This window comes from Prionailurus bengalensis, chromosome D4, assembly GCF_016509475.1.
Source record: "Prionailurus bengalensis isolate Pbe53 chromosome D4, Fcat_Pben_1.1_paternal_pri, whole genome shotgun sequence".
Lineage (NCBI taxonomy): Eukaryota > Metazoa > Chordata > Mammalia > Carnivora > Felidae > Prionailurus > Prionailurus bengalensis.
Genome location: NC_057359.1, coordinates 5,101,999 through 5,128,376, shown reverse-complemented (window position 1 = coordinate 5,128,376; position 26,378 = coordinate 5,101,999). Strand labels below are relative to the sequence as shown.

General features: G+C 44.9%; 1 protein-coding gene across 1 annotated transcript in view; it reads right to left on the bottom strand.

The window, feature by feature from the left end:
- The window catches only part of LOC122475351 (contactin-associated protein-like 3), a 193,350-nt gene that overhangs the window by 147,074 nt on the left and 19,898 nt on the right, over positions 1-26,378 (bottom strand). The window contains exons 2-3 of the mRNA XM_043567261.1: positions 13,926-14,036; positions 91-284 (exon numbers count right to left, since the gene is read on the bottom strand). Coding sequence (XP_043423196.1) covers positions 91-284; positions 13,926-14,036 — 305 coding nt within the window. The remainder of the gene's footprint in view (positions 1-90; positions 285-13,925; positions 14,037-26,378) is intronic.

Genomic DNA, 26,378 nt, shown 5'->3' with positions numbered 1-26,378 from the left:
TTCTACACTTGATCCAACAGATTTGCAGCAACAGGCAGTAATTGGCATAATTCATGCTCTGACAGACCCACTCGCAGGGAAGGAACATACCGAGATGCTTTCTTCTCGCCGATACAGCTTCCAGTTCCTCCCGCCATCGCTGAACATAAGGACGTAGCTGGTCACCCAGTCGGAGCTCCCGTATCCTCCCTGGGTGGCCACAGCTGTGACCTCCATTCTCTCTCCGAGGTCAATCTGCAGCCACTGGTATTTATCGGACACGCGTGGAGACCAGCCGCCAGCCCCTTTTAGTGGAAATAGAAACAGGAAAAAACAAAACCAGTAAGGGGAAAGAAATCTTTGGGATCTATACTCTCCTGTAAGAAGGGGATCATAAATAAAATTTATGAAAATCACAGTTTCTAATTCTGGAACATGTAACTGCTCTTAATTACACACACACACACACACACACACACACACACACAGACTCAAAACCATGGGTTAAGTAAATAGATGAATCCTACATAAATTACTTTGGTTTCTGGCTCATAACCCCTAAGTCCCCGGTGGTTCCCAATAAAGTGAAAGTGCTTAACGCAACAGGTGGATGGTTGAACCTGCCACGTCAACACTCAGAAGGGTGTTACTTTACTTTATGTATGACCTACCCTTGGCTGGACCTAAAGGAAACTATTTAGACCATGATAGAACTAGAGAGACTTAATTCTGGAATGCCAACGTGAACAAGTACAGTATTACATATTGGGAAAAGAAAGGGGCGAGGGCACAGTCCTACACTCGATATGCTCACAGATTCACGCGAGAAACAGACGTTTCAAAGAACGATTTGAAATGCAGCGTGGCAGGGGGAGGAGGTGAAGGTTTCTCTGTGCAGGGAGGGAGAGCCCTGAGAGGCAGCAGGGAGGTGCAGGGAGAGCCCAGAGCGAGTGACAGGCAAGGGCTTTCTCAGGTTTCCAGACAACAGGTGCAGAACAGGAATCACGGCACTCGGCTTTGTCCGGTGCCGATGAGAAACAGAAAAATTAGAACTACCCGACTGCGTACGGCTGACGTGTTTGGGTCTTCGAGATGCATTCCGGAATTCGTATTTTGCTACTTATCCATGTCTAGAAGACACGTGGGATGGAAACCATCCCTAATAGGACAAAAGTGGTTTGTTTTTTATTTTGCCCCACTGTTCTGACACCTGACTTGAGGTCCCCATGATGAGGTCTAATGCGTTAGACAACATTTACTATCTTCTCATCGGGAGCTCTGATTGACATCCACGCTCGGGATGCTAGAGCCACCAGGACTGGCTGTGTGTCAGGAGGGGCGTGACATGGTCGCGTGGCACTCGGAGGGGAACAGAAGCGGGGCGCTTGCATCGGGGTGTGGGGGCATCACCAGGAGGTGAGCGCGTGCGCTTCTTCCCCGCGTCTTCCACGAGCAGCACTCGGTGTACAACCTTTTAGCAAAGTCTAAAGCTTCCAAGTTCTTTAGAGCCCAGATCCTTTCTAAGATCTGCCCGTTTTCCTGCCGTGAATCTTTGCTCAAATACCGCACATTTTCCTCTCGACGTACCACAGGCGCAACGCCTTCTCCTTGGACTCAGAATCCTAAATACGCTGCGATTTTGGTTGTTCTGTAATGCAGTTCTGAACTTCTCATTCTGAAAGAATTTCCCACAGACAAAAGAGCCGCAAACGTGTACAGGGGATTCCTGTTTGCTTTTTACTCAATTTCCCCGACAGCTAACACCTTACACCATCATGGCACTTTTATCAAAACTAAGAGGGGCGCCTGGGTGGCGCAGTCGGTTAAGCGTCCGACTTCAGCCAGGTCACGATCTCGCGGTCCGTGAGTTCGAGCCCCACGTCGGGCTCTGGGCTGATGGCTCGGAGCCTGGAGCCTGTTTCCGATTCTGTGTCTCCCTCTCTCTCTGCCCCTCCCCCGTTCATGCTCTGTCTCTCTCTGTCCCAAAAATAAATAAACGTTGAAAAAAAAAAATTAAAAAAAAAAAACAAAAACGAAGAGATTTATAGGGGCGCCCGGGCGGCTCTTGATTTTGGCTCAGGTCGTGATCTCAGGGTTCACGGGATCAAGCCCTGCATCGGGCTCTGTGCTGACAGCGCGGAGCCTGCTTGGGATTCTCTCGCTGTCCCTCTCTCTCTGTCCCTCCCCCACTCATGCTTGCTGTCTTTCAAAATAAACAAAACATTAAAACTAAGATATCTACACGGGCACAACAGTAATTACAAGGATGAACTTTATTTTGGTTTCTCCAGTTTTCCCATTAACTCCCTGTGTCTGCACCAGGATCCTATTTAGGGACCGTGTCCTCCAACCTGGGACAGTTTCTCAGTCTTCCCTCGTCTCGAATGACAGGCCTGGCTGTCATCCAGCACGCCTACCTTTCTACTGCTTTGTCCAAGGGTCCCACTAAGTTGAGAAATGGAAGTCCTTCCAGATTCTACAAATTGGTTTTAAGTGTATTTATTCATTTTGAGAGAGAGAGAGAGAGAGAGATAGCAGAGTAATGGCAGAGAGAGACAGGGAGAGAGACAATCCCAATCTCTGTGTTAACAGTGTGGAGCCTGACTCGGGGCTCGAACCCATGAACCATGAGATCATGACCTAGGCGGAAAATAAGAGCCTGATGCTTCACCGACTGAGCCACCCTCCTTCTGGATTCCAGCTGAGAACTAACTAACAGCCCTGGGGACACTACTCTGCCACTGTGGGTGGTTTTACAGTTGTCACAAAAATAAAGTTAAAACCTAGGGGTTGCCATATAGCTGATCATCTTAACTTGGAGATGCCACGCTGGAAATTTTATATGAATCAGTTCAAATCTCTAAGAAACTACATAACGTCCTGTCTCCCAGCTCAGGCTGGTTGGTATTAAAGTTCTAAAGAAGGTACTAACAACACCCTCTTTTGCATTTCGTGATCTTTCTGTCATTTTTCGTCTCTCTTGAAGCCAGGAAACACCATTGGGACGGTACCGGAGAAAAGCACAGGGAGTAAACAGATGGTGATGTTTCCAGCATGTTGACCTGGCCCAGCCTCTCCCACATGCCAAGCGGCCTTCAACGCCTACCCGTTCCCTACAGGTAACAGACCCTGAACACTTCCGATGCTACCAGTATGCAAATTAAGCTATGTGATTAACTAGGTACTTGATAAAGGAACAGAGCTTGAGGACCCCCTGTGCCACGGGGCAGTTCACTTCAGCAGGCAACAGGGTCCCGGGTCATCCCCAGATCGCTGCTGGGTAATGACTCAGGCTGCCGTGCATTCCTTCCTGTGTGCACCGTGCACTGTCTTTTTCCCCCACCACCTGCCTCTGTCCCACCTCAGGCCCTTGAGGAACAAAGCGTCCCAATTTGTACAACGGGAAACACATCCAGAGGGCCCAACTTTCACAGAACGAGGGTCCAGTGCCTGGATCGCCAAACAGCCTTCTCACTCCTAGGGAAAGTGTGGTAGGCGTGTGTTCGGCCTGGAGGGAGGACTCGGCCAGAGGAGGTGTTAAGCATCCGTGAGGATGTGTCATTAAAGCTCGGGCCCCCTTCCCACCCTCCACCCCCTCTAAGAAAATACCCCTGCGGTTTCTCAGTTAGGCAGTGTGGGCTGCCTACCAATAACCAGACTGTATTTTATGTCTATCTATTGGAAGGTTCCTGTCTCTGGTTACTCCTGTGTGATTGCTTCCTGCCCCTTAGGTCAGCCCAGACACAGGCAGTGACAATTCCTCGGGGACAGGAAGGGTTGAATAGGAAACGTTCACCGGGGCCTTAATTACTCTGTCCACTGATCATGATGACAGTGATCGCCACTCCTGGTGGCCACGGGGCACGCGCTCTCGTAACTGCTGGCTTTATGCAGAGAAGAACATCGCCCAGAGGCGAAAAGCAAAAGCCTGTGCCTTCTTCAAGTGTCAAGGAGTTCCAGAGCCGGGAGATACCCAAGGGAGCAAAGGTCAAGTAGGTTAACTTGACGTGACCACACCCACCCATTTTCAGGGCATCCAAACGCCTAGCAAGTAAGTGGTGAAGTTGAGACCACTGCCAAGGGAAGCTTCCCCCCAAGGTCATTATTCCATTGTCTCAAATGGGATCTCACCCGGTTGTGAGGGTCCTTAGCTCCCTGGCACACATCCTAATTCACAGAAGCTTTACTCGGAGTTCTGGGCGGGGCCCAGGGCGACAGGTAAGGGCACCAGAGTGTCCCCCTGGGAAAGAAGGGCCAGCACGCAGACACCCCCCAGATCTCCCCACTCAGAGATCCTGGGGTTCGACACGCTGAAGCCCGTGTCACAACCCTGCCGACATTGCTGAGGGTCTCGGCACATTTGCTGCAGCTCGGATTCCTTAGGAAGCAACCCCAGCTACCTACACGGGGCGTTTCGGGCTCTCAGGAAGGAGCCAGCACAGAAACCCCGCTCTGGGTCTGCCTAGGTGTGCTCCGATCCCCTTCTGGATCCCCTTCCCGAAGTGCTTCCTGTATTCCTGGGCAGGGGGGAGGGTGGGGGAGGCAGGAGGTGGGGGGTGGCGAGTGGGGAGGGACTTTTCCCAAAGAGTGCATCCCTAAGGGGAAAGTCACACGCGGGTGCCTACTTGTGAACCAGATTGCTATACGCAGTGCAAAGGTAGCCTGTAATGGTTTTGTGAACAGACAAGTCCACAGCTAAATAAAAATAGGGGCGCGCTGGTCGGTTTGAGATTTGTCTGCGAGGCCAGTGAACCATCCACGTGTGGCTCCCGGAAGCTCCCTCTGTGTGCTGCATCCCCGGGGAAAACTCTCGATGCCCTCTGGCACCAAGCGTGCGTTACCGCGGCTCCTTCTGCGAAAAATAAACAAAAACCTATTGAGACGGCGTGTCTCCTTTTGCTGGGCCCATGTATGTTCCTGACCGGGTTTTCCAGGAACATATATCCTCGAGAAGCACTCAGACCTGAGTCGATGTGAGGCTTTTCAGTTCTTACTTGTTGGCAGTTCGGCACGGACAAGACTGTGAGAGGATTCTGCTAATTTCTCACCTGAGAAATAGAACAAGAATTGCCCGGCAAGCCTCGAACCGTCTGAACATGTAATCGGTCCCTCATTTACGACCGAATAAAATGTGGGACAGAGCCTCCTCATATCCCGTGAAATCTCCATGTTTACGAGGAGTGGCAACTCTGGGACGTGTTCTAATTCCGTGAAGGCATCATTCCAGAGGCCCCCTGAGTTGTTCAGAACAGACAGGAGGGCAGTCAACCCTCGAGGCCAGCGGGAACAGCAGCACCTCCCTCTGCTGCGTCCAGACGGCCAGGGAGGGCAGGGGTCCAGGCACCGAGCTCCCCCCTCCTCACGGATTTCCACGGCTTTTCTTAAGGCTCTGTCTCCTTTTCTAAAAATCAAATACGGTGCGGGATCATGTCAGGAGACGCAAGGGTGAGACGCTCAGAAATAAAACCAAGGCCACTCAATGATCCGCCCATTTGTGGCCGCTCAGTCAGCCAAACGCCTCTGGGAAAAAAAACCCCACTGACGCTAAAACTTACATTCCCTTTAAGGATGTCATGTGGCTCAATTCGTAACCATCTGTAAGCATGCCGTGAGAGCCTCGGATGAAAAGAGTCACGCACAGATGACCTGTTCTACCAAATAGGGTGTTCTAATGAATGCGAAAAAGAGGAGACCCGGTGCTGACGGGGAGCCCTTTGGGAGGGGGCACAGGAGGGCCCTTGAATGCGTCAGAGCAAAGCCCGTCCCGCTTGATTTCCTTAGAGGAAACGTGGCGACAGGAAAAGAGCCGAGCTGCGAGAATCGTGAGAACAGTGAGCCCCTGGATCACCGTCTCCCAGGCGGCCCCTAGTCCGGGCAGGTCTCTGCAGAGCTGTAGAGCGGCTGACCACAGGGCCCAGCGAGAGGTCCCATCAGCCTCTGTCACGGGCTACGATCTTCCTGCGTCACAAGAGACGCGTGCCGTTCAGGACTCCCGTGTGCTTTGATTCTAACGTGGCATCCAGGTACCAGGAGGGATCCCAGGGGCCTCACGAAAGATTGCCCATTGGACCTGACCACTTTGGCAGAAAGGAAGGTCACCTTAGCAGGTGCACTTTTACCAGGGGTCCTGAAGAGAATAAAAAAAAAAAAAAAAAAAAAAAGGAAATCCCCAGAAGGGGCAATACAGCTAAATGTGGGTGGATGGGAGACCCTGGAGAAGCGTGTGAAGGGATCAGACAAAATACAGCTCTGTAGGGATGATGCGTCTTAAAAGTTCAGTGAACGAAGACATCATAAGATATGCCAACGGTACGTAACTGTTGGAACGCCCAGGTGGCTCAGTCAGTTAAGCGTCCAGCTCCTTTTTTTTTTTTTTTTTTAACATTCGTTTACGAGAGACAGAGAGAGAAGGGAAGGGGCAGAGAGAGAGAGGGAGACACAGAATGTGAAGCAGACGCCAGGCGCTGAGCTGTCAGCACAGAACGCGACACAGGTCTTGAACCCATGAACCGTGAAATCATGACCTGAGCTGAAGTCAGACACTTAACCAACTGAGCCACCCAGGCGTCCCAAGCGTCCAGCTCTTGATTTCGGCTCAGGTCACGACCTCACGGTTCGTGGGTTGGAGCCCCACACTGGGCTCTGTGCTGACAGTGCAAAGCCTGCTTGGGATTCTCTCTCCCTCTCTCTCTCTCTCTCTCTGCCCTTCCCCCGCTCACATTCCTGCTCTCTCTCTCTCTCAAAATAAATAAATTTTTTAAAAAGGTATTGTTAAATAAATAACTTATATGAACCTCTCTGTGTATTATGAGTGATACAAAAAGTGAATTCATTCGAAAAGAGCCCAGACTAGAATTTTCTGGACAACTATTTTAGAATGTGATAAGCCCTTAGAAAGGCTGCCACACACCATGTGGGAAGTTGCCCCGTTTGTCACAGGCACTGCTGACTCTTGGAAAAGTGAAAACTCTCGTGGCAAAATTATGGCCGCCGTGAGGCGCTTAACTATGCAGATTATAAACACCACAAATAACTCTGAAAAGTTAAGTTGCTGTGTTTTTTCACTCTTTTTGTCCAGCAAATCCTGGTAGCCAGTGACCATTATACCACTGAGCCCCAGAGAAGCCAAGAGGGCAAAGAACAACTCAGAAAAATAGGAACCCCAATGCGTGAGGAGTTGGTGTGGGACAGGAAGAGAAGGTGGGAACCGGGGGCCTTGGAAAGAGCCGGAATGGAGGACGAGTGAAGGTGGCTGCACAAGGTGAGTCAGACATCTTTGCTCGGGAATGAAGCCCGTGGACCAAGAAAAGGGAGAGGAATAAGCAAAGAGCAGAGGACCGGCTTTGGCTTGGCTTCCGCTGGAATTCTGGGAGATGCGCTGGTAGGGGCCATGCAGTCACTAACCGTTTGCCAAACGTTGCCTGCTTTCTCCCTTCTGGGCATGTGGAGGACAGCAGTCCAGGCCCCTTGCAGGGGGGGCAAGGCTACATGACCAACTCTGGCCAACGAGCCGCGAGTGGAAGTGACAGGTCACTTCTGGGCCTAAGTTGCCAGGACAAAACCAGGCGGTGCTCTTTTCCCCTCGGCATGGTGACCCAGAATTCGCCATTGGCCATCAAAAGGGGACACAGAAGTTAAAATGAGAGTCCCGACTCGATCGTGTAACGTGTAATGGAGGGCTCAGGCCGGAAACCAGGTGAGACTCACGGTCAGATCTCAGGGAGCCCGGAAGTGACATGGGATGTATATTCCTCAAGGGACAGAGGACCCAGGGAGTGCGGCCTTGCCAAGAAAGCGCCACGAGGTATAACCACCATGGGCTTTGGGAGAGGATGCCAACTAACCCGCAGGGTTAAGAGCCAACAACCCACCCTCAGCAGACAGCAGAGGGAGTCCCTCTCACCATCCAGCTCCAGGAGGGCATGAGCCCGTCCTCACCCAAACGTGGTCTTGAAAAGAGCAGGAAAAAATGCTCAGAAATCTGAGCATCTCCAGGAGACACTCACCCACCCATCAGAGGCCACTGAATCTGGAAGAGAGGGAGGACTCCCTCCTCCTAGGGTAATTCTATAATTTTGGGCTGCTTGGGAGAGAAAAGGACCAACAACACCGCCTCCCTGAAGGTCACTGGCGACACTGGAAAACGCTGGGTTTGTTCTGGTTTGTCTCATCAAGTACCATAGACTCCATGGCAGGAACCTGGGGACTCTGGAGCTTGAGGAGGGCTCCGGGAGGATCAGAGCAGCTCCGTGTGTGGTCCGTGTGACAACTCTATAGTAAGGTCAGCACACACCCTGCTGTTCGGGCTTCTCTTCCCACGTGCTGCCATCTTGCATTTTAGACAAGCTGTGATTTAATAAAGCTGCACGGCCAGAGACAGCGCTCCGTGCTTTAGTACATGGGCATATTTTGCATCAATGCTCTTATGTCTGGCCTGCCCATTGCACTCAGTATCCACAGTGCATCTGCAAAGTTATTTTGGGAAGGAGAGGAGAAGAGAGGAGGGGAGGGGAGGAGGAAGGAAGGAGGAAGGGAGGGAGGGGAAAGAAAGAGGAGAAGGGAAGGGAAGGGAAGGGAAGGGAAGGGAAGGGAAGGGAAAGAAAATAAATTGTGGTTTAAAAAGAGAATGTGCATGGGATGCCTGGGTGGCTCAGTCAGTTAAGCATCGTCTTTGGCTCAGATCGTGATCTCACAGTTCATGGGTTGGAGCCCCACGTCAGGCTCTGTACTGACAGCTCAGAGCCTGGAGCCTGCTTTGGGTTTTGTGTCTCCCTTTCTCTCTGCCCCTCCCCAGCTTGTGCTCTGTCTCTCTCTCCGTCCCTCTCTGCCCCTCCCCTGCTCGTACTCTCCCAATAACTAACTAAATAAATAAATAAACTTTAAAAAAAATTAAAAAGAGAATGTGTATCAGTCCTACTAGGTCTAAAAACTTTTAAGGAGGACAGACAAACAGAATTCAGAATCTGGTGTCCAAGACCCTTCACTGCAATTGCTCAGTCTCTCATCTGGGAATACCGGCCAGTTCCATCAGCCTCCTGGCCTGTGAACAAAAGATAGGAATATACAGGAACTGCAATTTAATGAAAAAAAAAAAAACATGACAGAAAAGTTTACTATTATGAGATTTGCATCAAACATTTTTGAGGTAATATTTTGATGCATGTTGGGAGCTGACACATTTTCACTTTACTTACTCTTTCAATTTTTAAAAACATTTCTTTGTTAAAAACCAATGACTTTTACATCATGTCCCGTGTAGAATATTGCAGAGTTCAAGTAATCGGAGTCCCCATGTTATAAGAAAGCGTATCTAAGCACTTTCCCTAATGTAGTCAGTTTTCTTTATCTTGCTAAAACCTACAGTATAAACTTGTACTTGTCACTCAACTTCATTACCAAGAAATAAATATTGTAAATCTGAGAATAGTTTCTGAAATGCTCAGCCATGAATTGTATTGGCATCATTAGACAAAAATCTTTCCTGACTCTGCCCAGTAATGCAGTCTGCATTTTATGGGCTCAATGTCTCCATATGGGAAAGATGGAAAACTCAAAGAGAAAAGAAAACACCTAGTCAGTTCAGTTTTCCCCCATTTATTTTCTGTGTGCAACAATTAACATGGTATCCTGAAATACCATTTTTGAGAAAGTTGTTTATTTTTTTTATTTTTTAATGTTTACTTATTTTTGAGAGAGACAGAGTGCAAACAGGGGAAGGGCACAGAGAGAGGGAGACACGGAATCGGAAGCAAGCTCCAGGCTCCGAGCTGTCAGCACAGACCCTGACACGGGGCTCGAATTCACAGACTGCGAGATCATGACCTGAGCCGAAGTCGGACACTTAACCGACGGAGCTACCCAGGTTCCCCTAAGTTTATTTTTTTTAATGCTTATTTATTTTGAGAGAGAGAAAAAGAGAACAAGTGGGGGAGGGGCAGAGAGAGAGGGAGGGAGAGACAGAGTCCCAGGCAGGTCCCATACCACATTGTCAGCATGAAGCCTGACACAGGGCTCGATCTCACAAAGTGTGAGATCATGACTGGAGCTGAAATCAAGAGTTGGGTGCTTAACTGACCAGGTGCCACAATAAAGTTAAGTTTAAAGCACTCTCACTGCATTGTCACCAATGACATGACTTGCTGCATTAAAACCCATGATGTTCAGCATCCGGGTGAGGAACAGAGCAGCTCGTCTGTCTCAAAGTGAGTGTTCATGCAAGCATTTGAGGGGAACACACAGGGAGGACAGCGCGTGAGCATGTTTCTTCCTAGTCAATTTCAAATAGCTTCCGGCAAGACCACGCATCTCACCATCACGCCTGCACTTACAGATCACATGACTGAAAAGAACATGGTGTCCAGAGCTGGAAAACAGCCTCTGCAGTGCTACTGAGCCAGCTGGAGGAAGGGTCACCCGGAGTAACAATAATTGGAAAAACACAGAAGGCTATTTCACAAGCAAAATGCAGAGTACAAGTCCAGCATGGCTTACTAGAACATAGTTGGCGGGGAGGGGCTGTTTTTGTTAATTAACTTTTGTCTGCATGAACTTGGGAGTACAAAGGGTCTTTAGGAGATTTTTGAGAAGACAGATATGAAGTCAAGCATGTTCTTATTTATATTATACAGCCAGATTCCTGCAGTCTTGATTTTGCATAAGAAATATTAGATAACTTGTAATTTTAGGAAATATTCAATTTAATATTGATGGAAACAAAATCAGCCAATATGAACGATCCAACCCAATTTTCAAGGACTTTACACTTTTATCTAATGGCATCAATTTTCTGGAGCAGGTACATGAATAAATGTATGTGTCTATGATTTACTTCTTAAAATCTATCAGTTTTGAAAAATTACACATTCAGGCACATGGGGATGCTAACTTTTCGGCAATTTATGTTCCTTTGTATAAAACAGTAGCGTGCATTGCATCAGTGTGGGCATTTTGTGCAATGTATCATCGGGAACCCAACTCCGGACATCATAATGGGAACTTTAAAGGAACCCGAATAGAGATTTCAAAAATAAATTACAGGAGCACTTAGTCTTATGTTGAGAGATGATACTAACTCAGCATTATCTCCACAATGACTGGCACTTCCATTAGAGAACTCGCAAGAAAACACGGAAAAACATGTGGTTACGTAGGAGTCAGGAGTCATGGCTTTCTGAGCCCCTTAAACCCCGCTCTCCCCTTTGACTTGCAGATATATATTCTTACTACTCTATGCAGTGATCAGCTATATACAAAATTCCCGGAAGAGGCCATGATATTTCAGATATTTCTAATTTTTCATACAAAGTCGTAAAAGCTCAATGACTTCTATGCAAAATAAGAAACTAGGAAGGTAAGAAAGACCACCTTCTTTAAAACCTCCAAGTCCCACAACACAGACCAAGGAAACTAGTCATACAATCAGGTAGTCTAACAAGATCTTCGTCAGCAGATCACGCACAGAAGTTTCAAAAAAGCTAAAACTACTATGTATGAAGAATCATCATCATCATTATGATCATCCACATTTTATACAATTCACATTTTGCATCATAATACCCTAAACTGAAGTGAACCAACACGTTCTCCAGCATTTACAAAGGCAAAGGAGATGGCAGGAAAGAATCTGGGATGCTGGCTTTTAACAGAAAATATATACAGATAATCCTTCCGAAGGAATATTGATTGATAAACTGTGTATCTCGGTCTCATTTTAGGAATGCGTATGAAATCAGATGGTAAAATGAAGGAACAGTCAGTGAAATGTGCATTGTGTACAATCAGAGTAGCAACAACCTCGTCAGTTGATTGCCACTCTCTTAAAGAAATTAAATTTGCAAAGAGAGTGGTCTGAACATAATAAATAAGCTTTATACTTACCACTTTATAAAGGCTGCTTATCATATGCTGTTATTAACTTCTTAATTAAATGTAGTAGAAATAAATTCATCTCAAACATCAGGATTTTCCCTTCTAATGTTTATAAACTTCCCAGTGTCACCATACTGACAGCACAAGAGGCCTGAATCATAAAGATATTCTGTCCGTGCAAATCAGAAACACAATACACAGGCCCACTGGGATTCTTTAAACTAATTAAATATGGTGCTTATTTAGTTTTGACAGTCTTTGGGCAACCACTGGAAAGTTTAGATGTTGAGCTGGCTATTAGAGTAACCACCAGACCAAAAATAGTAAATTTGATCATTTATTTTTTTAATGTTTATTTATTTATTTTGAGAGAGAGAGAGAGAGAGAGAGAGAGAGAGAGAGGACATGCGCGAGCCCAAGAAGGGGAGGGGCAGAGAGGGGGAGAGAAAATGTCAAGCAGGCCCCATGCCGTCAGCACAGGACCCGACCCGACTCGGGGCTCAGACTCACTAACAGTGAGATCATGACCTGGGCCGACATCAAGGGTTGGACACTTAACCAACTGTGCCACCCAGGTGCCTCTGATCATTTAATTATTAATTGGAACCTAGCTTCAAATGAGAAGATATTTTTACTGGAATGCTAAAAATTATCATGAATGATGCTTTGTAATTATCTGGAGGAATAAATATCTGGCCAGAAATGCTTCTTCATAGTAAACGGCCATGAAGGTGGTCGTCGGGTCAACAGCGGGCATGCTCTCCCACCCTAAACTCACCAGAAGTCTTCATTGTGTCCTTACTCCGCCCTTCCAGTCTATTTGGCCACTTACTGGGTTCCCACACTTGATTTTTAAGGACATAATAAAATTCAAGCTATACTTAAACTATGATCTTAGAAATACCAAAGGAAGGGAGAAAAATACTCAGTTCCTTAGTAATACCTGCAGACTTTACATTTATAAGGGACACGGTTAATTTAAAATTTTACTTTCTGGGGCGCCTGGGTGGCTCAGTCGGTTAAACGTCTGACTTCGGCTCAGGTCATGATCTCACGGTCCGTGCGTTCGAGCCCCGCGTCGGGCTCTGTGCTGACAGCTCAGAGCCTGGAGCCTGTTTCATATTCTGTGTCTCCCTCTCTCTCTGACCCTCCCCCATTCATGCTCTGTCTCTCTCTGTCTCAAAAATAAACGTTTAAAAAATATTTTTTTTAAATAAGATAAAATTTTACTTTCTGAATTAATCTCACCAAAAAATGCATCTATCCCTTTACTTTTAGGTAATCTCTACACCCAACATGGGAGCTCAAACCCATGACCCCAAGATCAAGAGTCACACACTCTTCTGACTGAGCTAGCCAGGTGCCCCTAATCTATCCCTTGAAAAGGTAGTAAAATATTTGATTTTTAAGTGTGCTTATTAACTTATCTAATCCACTGAACTAGTGTTTGTGCAGAAGATAAAAAGTAATTTAATCAGCGACACTCAAGAAGCAAGAGTGAATGAATGCATCTCCAAAAAAGAAAGCCATCAGTTCCCTTCCCACCGATAGGAAGGGAATCTGTTTTCAACAGGAGCTGTCACCCAGGTACCTGCCAGGCCACGTCCTGGGACGGAACCGTCTCCCCATCACGATCCCATGGCAGCTTCACATCGCACGGATGCCAGGCAGTGGCTTGTTAAGTGTTCTCCAGTGCCTGTGACATTGGCTCATTCACTCGTTTTAGTTACTCATGAGAAGCATACTTGACTAGTCACCCATCCGGAGTGTTCTAAAACTAAAAAGGGATGATAAAATAGGAAATAGTCTAGAGCCTCCAATAATTCCCTTCTGATTTGAACCTCACTTACAATCATTTGCTGGCAACCAACAGGGAAGGGAGATGTCAAAACAAACAAAAGAGATTAATACTAAAGAAGGAGGGAGCTGGCAAAGTGATAACATGTTGAACCTGCTTCCTCATTTTCATTAAACTGCAATACAATTACTTTTTGAACCGCAAGAATGAATATTAACGAAGAATAATTATTCTGAGGCAGAATCATGATGGATTAGCAACAAGACGGCATCAGACTCACCATCTCTGCGATTAAGACTTGCAAACCCAGGGCCGTGGCTGCTGGACAGCTCCGAGGAGCTGCTGAAGGACGCTCGAGGCAAGGTGGATGCCAGCGGGGCGTCACAGCTATCTGTGCGGAAAATACCAAGTTCAAGTTAACCCACTGCTTGAGGCTGTTCTGCCTTCTTCTCTGCTTCCCTCTCTTCTTCCCTCCCACCCTTGCTCCTGTCCTTCCTTCTTTCTTTTCTTTTTAGTTGACAGGCTAAGAAAATGAGAGAACCTGCAGCAAACAAACATCAGCCTTAAGCAGAAACGTGTTAGTAAATGTACAATCACGGTCTCTTAAAGCAAATAAAAGCCCTGATTGGGGACCTTGGCCATTTTCCATGGTGTAAAGACTCCCATGGTGGCCACTTCGAAGCTGCCAATGTGACATCATCAATCATGGAATTGGAAAGAGGTTCACACATGTCACGTCATTAGATAGTATTTCCCCCATATGCAAATACAAGATACAGAAACAACATCCAGCGCACAGATAAATAAATAGAAAAAGGCCATGAAATTAAGTAATTAAGCTGTGTGTTTGGAAAATTTACCTTTGTTTTTACCATGATTTACTTAATTGTAACTTCCTATCATTTCATCTTTAATGACGGCTGTATTTTAACAGCTGACTTAACAAAATTCATGAGAAGTTAGTGATTGGCTCTTGCTAGCTGCTAAAAGTTGGCTCCAGCCTACTGCCCCTCAATGGGGAACTATTAGAATTTCCTTTAAAATCAAAAAGAAGATTTTAATAGGCATCACCACTTCTGTTGAATGCTTCTCTGAAAGGTCTATCAGTACATAAGAGAACATTTAAAAATTAAAAGCACAGAATTGGGAAAAAACAAAAAAAGGAACTGTCATCACTTCCAGATGATATGATTGTGCAGGTAGAAAATCCAAAAGTAACTGACTAGCTTAATAGCCCGATTTCATTTTAAACTCAATCTAGGGTTAGAAAATAAATTAACCAGAATATCAAATAATAAAAAAACACATAAAGTATCTAAGAATGAATCTTCCAAAACTGAAAAACATTTATGGGGATTATTATAACAACTGTATTGAAAGACATTACATAAAATACAGACTCCAGTCGTCGCCAACAGGAAGACAGTATTTTTAAAGGATCAGTCGTCCCCAGGTTGATCTAAGGATTCATTACAAGTCCAATGAAAAGCCTAAGAGGGCTTTTCAGACACACTGAATCAAGGAACCCTGCCTGACCTGGTTCATAACATGGAATACAAATAGGATTTAAGAAGCCTATAAAGACAAATAGAAAACAAAAACCAAAAACGACACCTTCATTTTCATTAACCTCTAGCTAAAATTCAGCATTGTCTTTAATCGTGAATACAGGCAAATCACAATGTTTTCAGTAGTGCCCACAAATTTGTTACCATCCTAAGTTACAGACATTTTTATGGCAGTCGTTGTCACGGCTATCTAGAAATATTATTTATGATTCTCATTACTTCAAAATAGCAATATTCAACTCACCACCGGATTTTGTTATTTAATGTGCTAATAACTAAGGAGACTTATTATATTACAATTTCTAATTTATTGATATCAGCATTTCACTATAATTAGCTTTCTTCCCAATCATATATATATATATGTGTATATATATATATATATATATACATACACACACACACACACACACACACACACACACACACACATATATGGGTGTGCACACTGGAAGCACAAAGCTGTTGAGTTATTACTGGGGCATCATTAATATTTCAGAAAATTCCAGAGGAGGGGGGTTGTCTACAGTTCACAGTCAACAGTGCTAACTTGAGTGTTAGCCTAGAACTTTCTCAGGGGATGCCAGCACGTTGAGCAGACCAGGCCCGCATTATTCTGCCGGTACGTAAAGAGGTCCCGGGGGCCTCGCCACTACCTTGAAGGTTGAGAGCAAGACAGGATTATTTCCACTAACGTCCATCTTGGGAAGCCTGCTCTTTTCCCAGCCTTGGCCGCCACACAGATTCCTTCGAGAGTCTTTCCCGATGCTACCCCGTCAGCCCCCTCCACTCACACCACTGTCATCTCACTATTTACAGTCTCCCCTTAAGCTGGAAACCTAATGAGAACTTAGCATAGATTTTGGAGCCAGACTTGGGTGGGGCTGGCATTGGCCAGGCTGCCTACTCTTCCGGTGGCACTCACCCTTTCCTAAGCCTCAGTTTTCTCATCAGTTCAATGGGAATAACTGTGCAGATAGCGCATAATTATACCATGGGGAGTCAACTCTCCCAGCAGTACAGCAAGGAGTCACTTAACTGTCAATGGGGAGTCACACACTAAGAAGACCGCTATGAGCGTTAAAAGTATTTGCTTTTATTATTCTATCATAAAACAAGTCAACGCTTCGTAAGTTCCTTCAAAATATTCTAGAAGGACACTTTCGTGTATATGTGGAAGGCAATGTTCAAAGTTCCAAACCATATTGTCATTTTTTTATTCGTTCCTCAAAGAAGACATAAGAAGCTTGGTCTTTAAAAAAAAACAAAAAAAAGTAATAGCTTTTGTGATGTAATCCTTCCTTTGGAATAACAATTTATAAAATTTATTTTAAAACTGTCTTTATTTAGTCTAACTCAGAGGCTTCTAAAGACGGTGTTCCAATTTACTCCAACAGAGTAAATCTTGAGAATATGTGTGGTCTAAAACAAGGTGGTCACATCCTATGAGGCACCTGGAGAGGAGAGGTTGTGGATTTGGACAGTGTTTTCCAAGCATTCGGTGTGTTTCTCACTGAATTACATCCACGCAAGGTAAAGCCTCAGGAGTCATCCCAAACCTCCAGTAACTGCGGTTTTCAATCTGAAATGTCTCTATTTTCTACTAAGATTCCTGGAGCAAAAAAGTGTCAAGACCCAATTTCATTTTCTTTTTCTGGCATCATGAAAAGACATTCGAAACCCCCTAAATGAATATCATGCTTACGAATAATCTGATGAATACTATTTCTGTCCAAAAAAACAGAAGATCCCTGAAATGTTTCAAAGCTACAAGAATTATTCACAAATTATGGCTTTTAACAAGTGAAATGGCAAAACAACTTTAAAGAATCACTACTTATCACTTAGGGGGAGAAGCAACTTGAGTACAAATAATGAGCTTATGAGAATTAACATATGAAAATAGACAGAGAATATTACAGTTAAAGAAGCTAAAGTAATTTTATTTCCCTTCATAATAACCACTCATAGTCATAAGAAGGATTCTATGCAATAATCTTAATTTTGAAATGCATTCATCCATCAGTGGTCCAAATGTACTCAAGGTTACGTTCTCAGAGAAGCTTAAGGATGCTAACAGAAAGGCGATGATCCATTGTCATGTGTTTTAGAGGAAAAAAAATAAACACACCACAATTGTTCATGATTTATGTATGACTCAGATCAGAGTGCTAGGGACATCCTTGTGTGCATTCTGATATAACAAATTCATATTTATGGAATGCTCAAACCTGGTCTCAGTACTTGTCCCTATTACAATGCCATTTTAATCAAAAGCCTATTGTTTGTCTCACCAACAGAACAGCCTTAGACTGAAATTATAAAACAATTATTTCAGCTTCCGTTTTTCAAACTCATATCTTTTTTTTTCCAGATGAAATCTTAGAAATCTGGAACTTCCCGCAACTGGGGGACATAGCCAATCTGAGTGTGAAGAGTGGGGGAGGGGCAGAGAGAGAGGGAGACACAGAATCCCAAGCAGGCTCCAGGCTCTGAGCTGTCAGCACAGAGCCCGACACAGGGCTCGAACTCACAAGCCTTGAGATCATGACCTGGAGCCGAAGTCGGATGATTAACCGACTGAGCCCCCCAGGCACCCAGATGCATTACCTTTTGGACAAGATTAACAATTCCTCAACACAGAAAATTCATGGTTGCTGGCTGCTTGTTTTTCGGACTTGAACATATCATAACAGACTCTGGTCCCTGGAATGGACAAGAGAGCGAGTCACAAAGTCCCCTGGAGCTGGACTTCTGGCCCTACTTGCCCTTCCCAAGTGGGCAGCTTGAATCAAGGCCCAGATGCACACAATGCCACGCCCCTTGGCCACTGGACCAGCAAGAACATTTGGACTCAGTAGAGCCTGGTGATACCTGGGAATCTCTCTCTGTCAAGAGGACTAAGACCTGGAGCCGGTCTGTCACTCCAATATCCACCATTCCTGGCGGCCCATCGAGGCCTCTGAGAACTTTGGGAACATCTAGGGCCACCTTCCTGCCCTTCCCGAGGTATATGCTTACAAAGTCCCAATCCATGCAGATTCCCAATCAATGTCTTCACTACTTTGGACCACAGTACTGAACAAATGTTCTGGGGCATGGGCCCGTTTCCAACCTTCAGAGACATACACCGTGGACAGGAGGTAATGACCCCCCAGAATCTGTAGGACATTCCAAGTTTGTAAGCATGGCATACGGGATGCTCTAGTGACCCCTGAATAATTCTCCACCCCATCTCACCCCCCCCCTACCCTCACTTGCCCCTGAAAATGTGTGCTGCTGTGTGCTCAGACCTGCAACTACCCCATGTGGGTCTCTACTTGGCAATAGCAACTGGGCATTCCATGAGCTTGGACAACTGCACCAGTCTGTGCTGGTTACCTGCGTGACCCTCATGGCCCAGCCTGTTAGAAATTCAGGTGGAGAAAAGCAGAGGTGATTTCAGATTTCTCGTCTGCTCCAATAAGTTACACATTCCAATAATAGAATATAGTTGTATCTCTGGGAGAACAAAGTCAGAAAGGGCACATTATTCCAAGTTCCTGGCTACTTTATTTAATAATTGCACACCTGTCCATTAGTACAGTCCAAAGTGAAACACTTTTGTTTTTACTTCTAGGCTTCCTCTCTTATCATAACGTATGTCATGAATTATCTCAAAGATTTGGTTTATGTTCACTGTATTGAATCACAGCTGTTGAATGAATACATCGAGATCCAGATGTTGCCTATGAAATTACTCCTCAGCACTGAAGGATTCGCTGTTTATTGTAAATCAAATAGTAACACTACAAAAACAACTTGCCATTAATTTTAGTGATGCGATATAGCAAATTAATATCCATTAACTGCACCTATTATTAGGTATGAATGTGAAATAATCATTGTTCTTACGATTAAATTATACCTCATGTTCCCTCCAGCTGACTGAATTCATACCGGTAGTGTTTCCTCTTTTAGATCAAAGCATTTGTAAAATGCCTTACATGTTTTTGAGAAAATTTTAAATTACAAAATAGTATATTCCAAATTCTGAAATCCAAATGGTAGGTAAGATGTAGCTGGGCAGATATTTGCTAATCAAAGGAGCTTCCGGGGCGCCAAGGTGGGCTCAGTTGGTTAAGCTTCCGACTTCGGCTCAGGTCATGATCTCACACGTTGTGAGTTCGAGCCCCACGTCGGGCTCTGAGCTGACAGCTCAGAGCCTGGAACCTGCTTCCAATTCTGTGTCTCCCTCTCTCTCTGCCCCTCCCCCACGCATGCTCTGTTTCTCAAAAATGAATAAATGTTAAAAAAATTTTTTTTAAAAAAGAAGTTTCCTGCCTACTGATCTGACTTTAAACTTCCAGAAAATCTGTAACTCAAATACACAAAATCACCTTTGAAAAAGTCTTCTTGTTAGAACACAAATCAATAAAATTAAAAATAGGAAATCAGTGGAGAAAATCAACAAAACCAAAAGTTGGCTCTTTGAAAAGATCAGTAAAAGATTCTAGCCAAGCTGGCTTAAAAAAGAGAAAGAGAGAAGACAAAAATTATCAGTATCAGAAACGAAAGACAGAACATCACTACAGATCCCATGGACATTAAATGGCTAATAAAGAAGTAATACGGACAACTCTTTGCCCACAAATTTGATAATCTAGATGATATGTGAGGGTTGATGGGGGGTGGGAGGGAGGAGAGGGGAGGTGATGGGTATTGAAGAGTGTGTCTTTTGGGATGAGCACTGGGTGTTGTATGGAAACAAATTTGATAATAAATTTCATATATTAAAAAAATAAAAACAAAACAAAATTAAAAAAGATAATCTAGATGATATGGACTCCTTATAAGATATAATCTGCCAAATTCACACAAGAAGGAAGACAATCTGTATGGGCCTATATCTATCAGAGAATTTGAATCTATAATTAATAACCTTCCAAAGCAGAAAGTACCAGGTCTAAATGGCTTCAGTGGTAAATTCTACCAAACGTTTAAGGAAAAAATTTTATCAATTCTCTACAAATTCTTTCAGAAGACAGAAGCAGAGGGAATACTTTCTAATTCATTTTATGACAACTGAATTACCATGGTACCGAAGCCAATCATTGATTTTACAAGAAAAGAAACCTATAGACCAATATCTCTCATAAATATAGATGCAAAATCCTCAACAAAACATTAGCAAACTGAATCCAACAATGTATAAAGAGAATTATATACCGTGAACAGGTGGAATTTATCCCAGGTATACAAGACTGATTCAACAACATTCAAAAAGCAATTAATCTAACCCACCACATCAACAAGCTAAACAAGAAAAATCAGTCATTTAAACAGATGCACAAAAAAAGTATTTGACAAAATCCAACACCTATTCATAGTAAAAACTCTTAAACCAGGAACAGAGGGGAACTTCCTCAACTTGAAAAAGGATATCTACAAAAAACCTACTGTGAAATCATACTTGACGGTGACAAACTTAAAACTTTCCCACTAAGATCGGTAACGAGACAAGGACGTCCCATTCTTTTTCAAAATCCTACCGGAAGTCTTAATTGATGCAATGAAACAAGAAGAGGAAATAAAAGGGATACAGATTGGGAAGAAAGAAATCTGTTGTCGTTCACAAATGACACGATCATCTATGTAGAAAATTCCAAAGAATTGACAAAAAAAACAACCCTGAAACTAATAAGCCAAGAGGATATAAAGTTAACACAGAAAAATCAAATAGGTTTCTATATACCATTAATGAATAAGTTGAATTTAAAATAAAAACACACCATTTACATTAACGCCCGCCCAAAATTATGGAATACTTGGGCATAAATCTAACAAAATATGTACAAGATGTATATGAGAAGAACTATAAACACGGATGCATAAAATCAAAAAAAAGACTAAATAAATGGAGAGATATTCCATACTCCAGAATAGGAAGACTCAATACTGTTAGGATGTCAGTTCTTCCAATTTGGTCTATCAACCAAGGCAGTCTCAATCAAAATCCCCGCGAGTTACTTTGTGGCTGTCAACAAAGCGATTCTAAAGTTTACGTGGAGAGAAAAAACAACCCAGAATAGCCAACACAAGGTTAAAGTTGGAGGACTGACACCACTCGGCTTCAAGACTTACTACAAAGCCACGGCGATCAAGATGATGCGTTACTGGCAAAAGAACTTGACAAACAGATCAGTGGAACAGAACAGAGCCCAGAAGCAGACCCACACAATACAGCCACCTTATCTTTCAAAGGAGAAAAAGGCAACACAATGGAGAAAAGAGAGTCTTTTCTTTTTTTTTTTTTTGAAAGAATTAGATTAGCACTTTATTTTTTTATATTAAATATAATTTATGGTCAAACTGGTTTCCATACAACACCCAGTGCTCATCCCAACAGCTGCCCTCCTCAATGCCCATCACCCACTTTCCCCTCTCCCCCAACCCCCCCCTCCCCCAGCCAACCCTCAGTTTGTTTTCAGTATTTAAGAGTCTCTTATGGTTTGCCTCCTTCCCTCTCTGTAACTCTTTTGCCCCTTCCGCTCCCCCATGGTCTTCTGTTAAGTTTCAGGATCCACACATGAGTGAAAAAATATGGTATCTGTCTTTCTCTGCCTGGCTTATTTCACTCAGCATAATACCCTCCAGTTCTATCCACGTTGCCACAAATGGCCAGATTTCATTCTTTCTCACTGCCAAGTAGTATTCCATTCTCTATATAAACCACATCTTCTTTTTCCATTCGTCAATTGATGGACATTTAGGCTCTTTCCATAATTTGGCTATTGTTGAAAGCGCTGCTCTAAACATTGGGGTACAAGTGCCCCTATGCATCAGCCCTCCTGTATCCCTTGGGTCAATTCCTAGCAGTGCTATTGCTGGGTCATAGGCTAGATCTATTTTTAATTTTTTGAGGGACCTCCACACTGTTTTCCAGAGCGGCTGCACCAGTTTGCATTCCCACCAACGGTGCAAGGGGGTTCCCGTTTCTCCACACCCGTTCCAGCATCTATAGTCTCCTGATTTGTTCATGTAAGCCACTCTGACCGGCATGAGGTGGTATTTGAAAAAAGATACATCTGACAAAGAACTGTTGTCCAAAATATAAAAAAAAACTCTTAAACTCAACAATTAAAACAAAAACAAAAACAAAAAAACTCCATCTCAAAGATGGTCCAACGACTTCCAGGCACCTCCACAAAGAAGATACGCAGATGTCAGATAAACATATAACAAGAGACTCAACATGATATGTCATCAGGGAAATGGAAATTAAAACAATGATATACCAACATGCACCCATCAGAATGGCCAACACCTGGAACACTGCCAACAGAAAATGCTGGCAAGGGTGTAGACCAAGAGGAACTCTCATCCACTGCCGGTGGGAATGCAAAATGGCACAGTCTTCTTGGAAGGACAATTTGGCACGTTCTTACACAACAACTAAATATACTCCCGCCATGCATCCCAACAAGTGTACTCCTTGATATGTGCCCAAAGGAGTTGAAAACTTAATGTCCACACAAAAACACGCACACGTGATTTACAGCGGCTTGATTCGCTGATTGCCAACACTTGGAAGCAAACGCAATATCCTTCAGTAGGTGAATGGATAAAACAAAAAACCTCTGGGTGCCACAACCAGGTAATGGAGTATTTTCAGCAATAAAGAGAAATGAGCTGCCAAGCCATGAAAAAAACATGGAGGAACCTTAAATGCCTATTTCTAAGTGAAAGAAGCCAGTGTGAAGAGGCTACATCCAGGTTGACTTCAACTCGACGACATTTTGGAGGAAGCAAGCAAAATTATGGAGACGGGAAAGAGGTCAGCAGTTGTCAGTGTTCAGGAAGTGGTCACCGGATTTTGTGTGACACAGCGATGAGGGGTGTGTGACATTACACATTTGGCAAATGCTGCAGAATACACACGAAGAGTGAACCCGAACTGGGGTGAACTTTAGGTGGTAATGACGTACCAACCCCAGAGCATCAGTTTGAATAAATGAACCCCTCTGATAGCGGCTGTTGATAACGAGGGAGGCTGTGCATGTGCGGGGGGGAAAGGGGGAGATATGGGAAATCTCTGTACCTGCTGCTTAATTTTGCTGTGAACAGAAAACTGCTCTAAAAACTAGTGTCCATTAGACAACGAAGGCTTTCTTTGTATCAACAGCTGAGAATTCACTTAAGAATCCAAGGCTGTGATTCAAATAAGTTCCCTGAAGAGGGACATAAACGCTTCATCCTTACGCCGATTTTGTTCCAGCTCTCTGTCAAGAAGGCCCTTTGTGAAATTCAGCTCTGGCACTTGGCCCGGCAACCGAAAGGATCAAGTCTATTCCTTCCTGGCTTTAAAAGCACGCACCGCTGCGTGAGTTCCGAACCTCAGAGGAATCACGGCTCTGGAGAGAGAACTTTTCAGTTTCCTCTCCGATTTCCCTGCTTCCGCGCCCTAAAGGAGCCGAGAATTTGGACCCGTTTGAAAGGCAAAATCTTAACAATCCCAATTATTATCCACCAAGGCCCCTAAAAACTGACATTCAGCAAAAGGCACCAATGACAACTGTGGTTCTAAAAATTACACCTGGTGCCATTTTCATGAATCACCCTGTTCTCGTACGGGTCAGCAGGTTTTGTAGAGAACCGGTATTTGTCTTTATTTCCTCAGCTTCCAGCACCGTGCCTGCCACGTGGTCAATGTGTGCTGAATTAAATCGGCCATGAGTTGGAGAAACACTTCCTTATTTAAAAAAATTTTTCTAATCTTTATTTATTTTTGAGAGAGAGAGAGAGAGAGAGAGAGAGAGAGAGAGAGACAAAGCGTAAGCAGGGGAGGGGCAGAGAGAGAGGGAGACCCAGAATACAAGGCAGGTTGCAGGCTCCGAGCTGTCAGCACAGAGCCCGACGCGGGGCTCGAACTCCCGAACCACAAGATCAGAACCTGAACTGAAGCCGGACACTTAACCCACCGAGCCACCCAGGCGTCCCGAGAAAAACTTTCTTGAGTCTCCGCATCTAAGCCCTGGTTCCTCTCCGACGCATACTGAGCTTGCAACACTGAGGCAGCCAAATTCGTCCTGAGAGACAGAGCATGCGTTTCCTCACGGGGTGTGGGACAGGCGTGTCACAGAGGGACGCAGGCAAACACGAGGAGGGGAGAGGGGTCCCCACCAGCCTGTGGAGATAGCGCAGGAAGGATTCGTTGCAGGAGACATTCTAGCTCCTGCTTAGACACGGCGTGTCAGTGCGAGTCAGTAACTCGCCACACCCAGGTATCTTTCAGGAAGAAATTCCAGAATGGAAAGAACATCCCTGAATTAGAAGAAAGTGACATCTCTTGATGGGTCAAGATCATATGATTTTGTGCAATACAATTCGGGCAGGGGCGGGGGGAGGGGAACGGGCAGAGCAATTAGTCTCTCGTACACTGATGCCCACGAGACCTGTCTTCATATGTGAAATTACATGGCTCCCCGACAGGACCCCCAGAGACACAGAGGTGCTCTGGCTACAAGGTGGCAGGGGTCCCACGCGGTGCTTGCTGGGGCTTCTCCCAGACCCCAGGCAGGACCCACTAATCCCTTACACATCAGTGAGCAAGTCACCGAACTAGAACACCAGTGAAAAGCACCCGGGACATTTTAAACATTGGCATTCTCAGGGGCACGTGGGGGGCTCAACCCGTTGAGCATCCAACTCCTGATGTCATGGTCTCATGGTTCACGAGTTCGAGCTCCACATCGGGCTCTGCACCAACAGCGTGGACCCTGCTTGGAATTCTCTCTCCCTTCTCCCTCTGTCCCACCCTCACCCCTGCTTTCTCTCTCTCCAAAAATAAATAAATAAACTTAAAAAATAAAAATAAAACATTGGGCCACCTGGGTGGCTCAGTCGCTTAAGCGTCCAACTTTGGCTCAGGTCACGATCTCGAGGTTCACAAGTTCGAGCCCCGTGTTGGGCTCCGTGCTGACAGCTCGGAGCCTGGAGCCTGCTCGGGATTCTGTGTCCCTTCTCTCTCTCTGCCCCTTCCCCGTTCATGCTTTGCATGTGTGTGTCTCTCTCTCTCTCAAAAATAAATATTTAAAAATAAGTAAGTAAATAAATAAAATACAATAACAAAAATAAAAAATTTAAAAACCGGGCATTCCCCACGCCCCACCCCGGGAAACTCTTGATGTAGTGAGTTTTGAGCCCCACCAAAGCAGGGTATTTCAGATACAACCGATGGTATTTGTGTCCTCAAGGCAGACACAAATCTTCCCCTGCTCTTCAGAGGAGGAAACTCACACCATCTCTGCTGTGCAAGAAAGCCTCCCTTGCAGGGACGGCGTCTCTACGTGGCCACCTGTTTGCCCATGAACGGCCCTGGCATCCGTGTCCTGTTCGGCGGGTAGCGTTTGAACCAGGATGGGCGAGCGGGCAGCACAGAAGACACCGTCTCAAAAGTCTGAAACCCTATCGAGCTACTGCCCGGAAAGACGCACGTGAGAAACAAAGCTGTAGGCTCGTGTGGGCATTGATTTTGCCCTAAATGTTTAGGTTGAAAAGATTTTAGCTTGCCCACAGCTCATTAGCTAGAGAACCAACTGTTCGCACGTCAATCTGAAACAGCCGGGTCAAGGGGCAGAGTCTGATGGCCCACAAACTATCCTCACCTTGTTAAAATGGTCACAGGGCAATCCGGGGTGCCTTGATTCTCAATATTCTTAATATTTCTGTTTGCGCATTGCTCCCGTGAATTACCAAAGCATTGTAATTGTCACAAGATCACACAGCTTCATTCTATAAACGCTGCTTCTAGAGGAACTGCTTCCTAGAGCGAATGCCTAATAAACATTTCTTGAGTGAGGAGTGATTTCTTTTGAAACGCTGGGCAAACTTTGTAAAGTTTCTCAATTTTCTCCACTGAACATTGGAAGCACAAGTTTTTTAAATTTTTTAATGTTTATTTTTGAGAGAGAGAGAGAGAGAGAGAGCAAGCACAGGCAGGGGACGGGCAGAGAGAGAGAGACACAGAATCCGAAGCAGGCTCCAGGCTCCGAGCTGTCAGCGCAGAGCCCGACGCGGGGCTCGAACTCATAAACCATGAGATCATGACCTGAGCCGAAGTCAGACACTCAACTGACTGAGCCACCCAGGCACCCTCAAAATTATTTAATTCCCTGAGACTACAT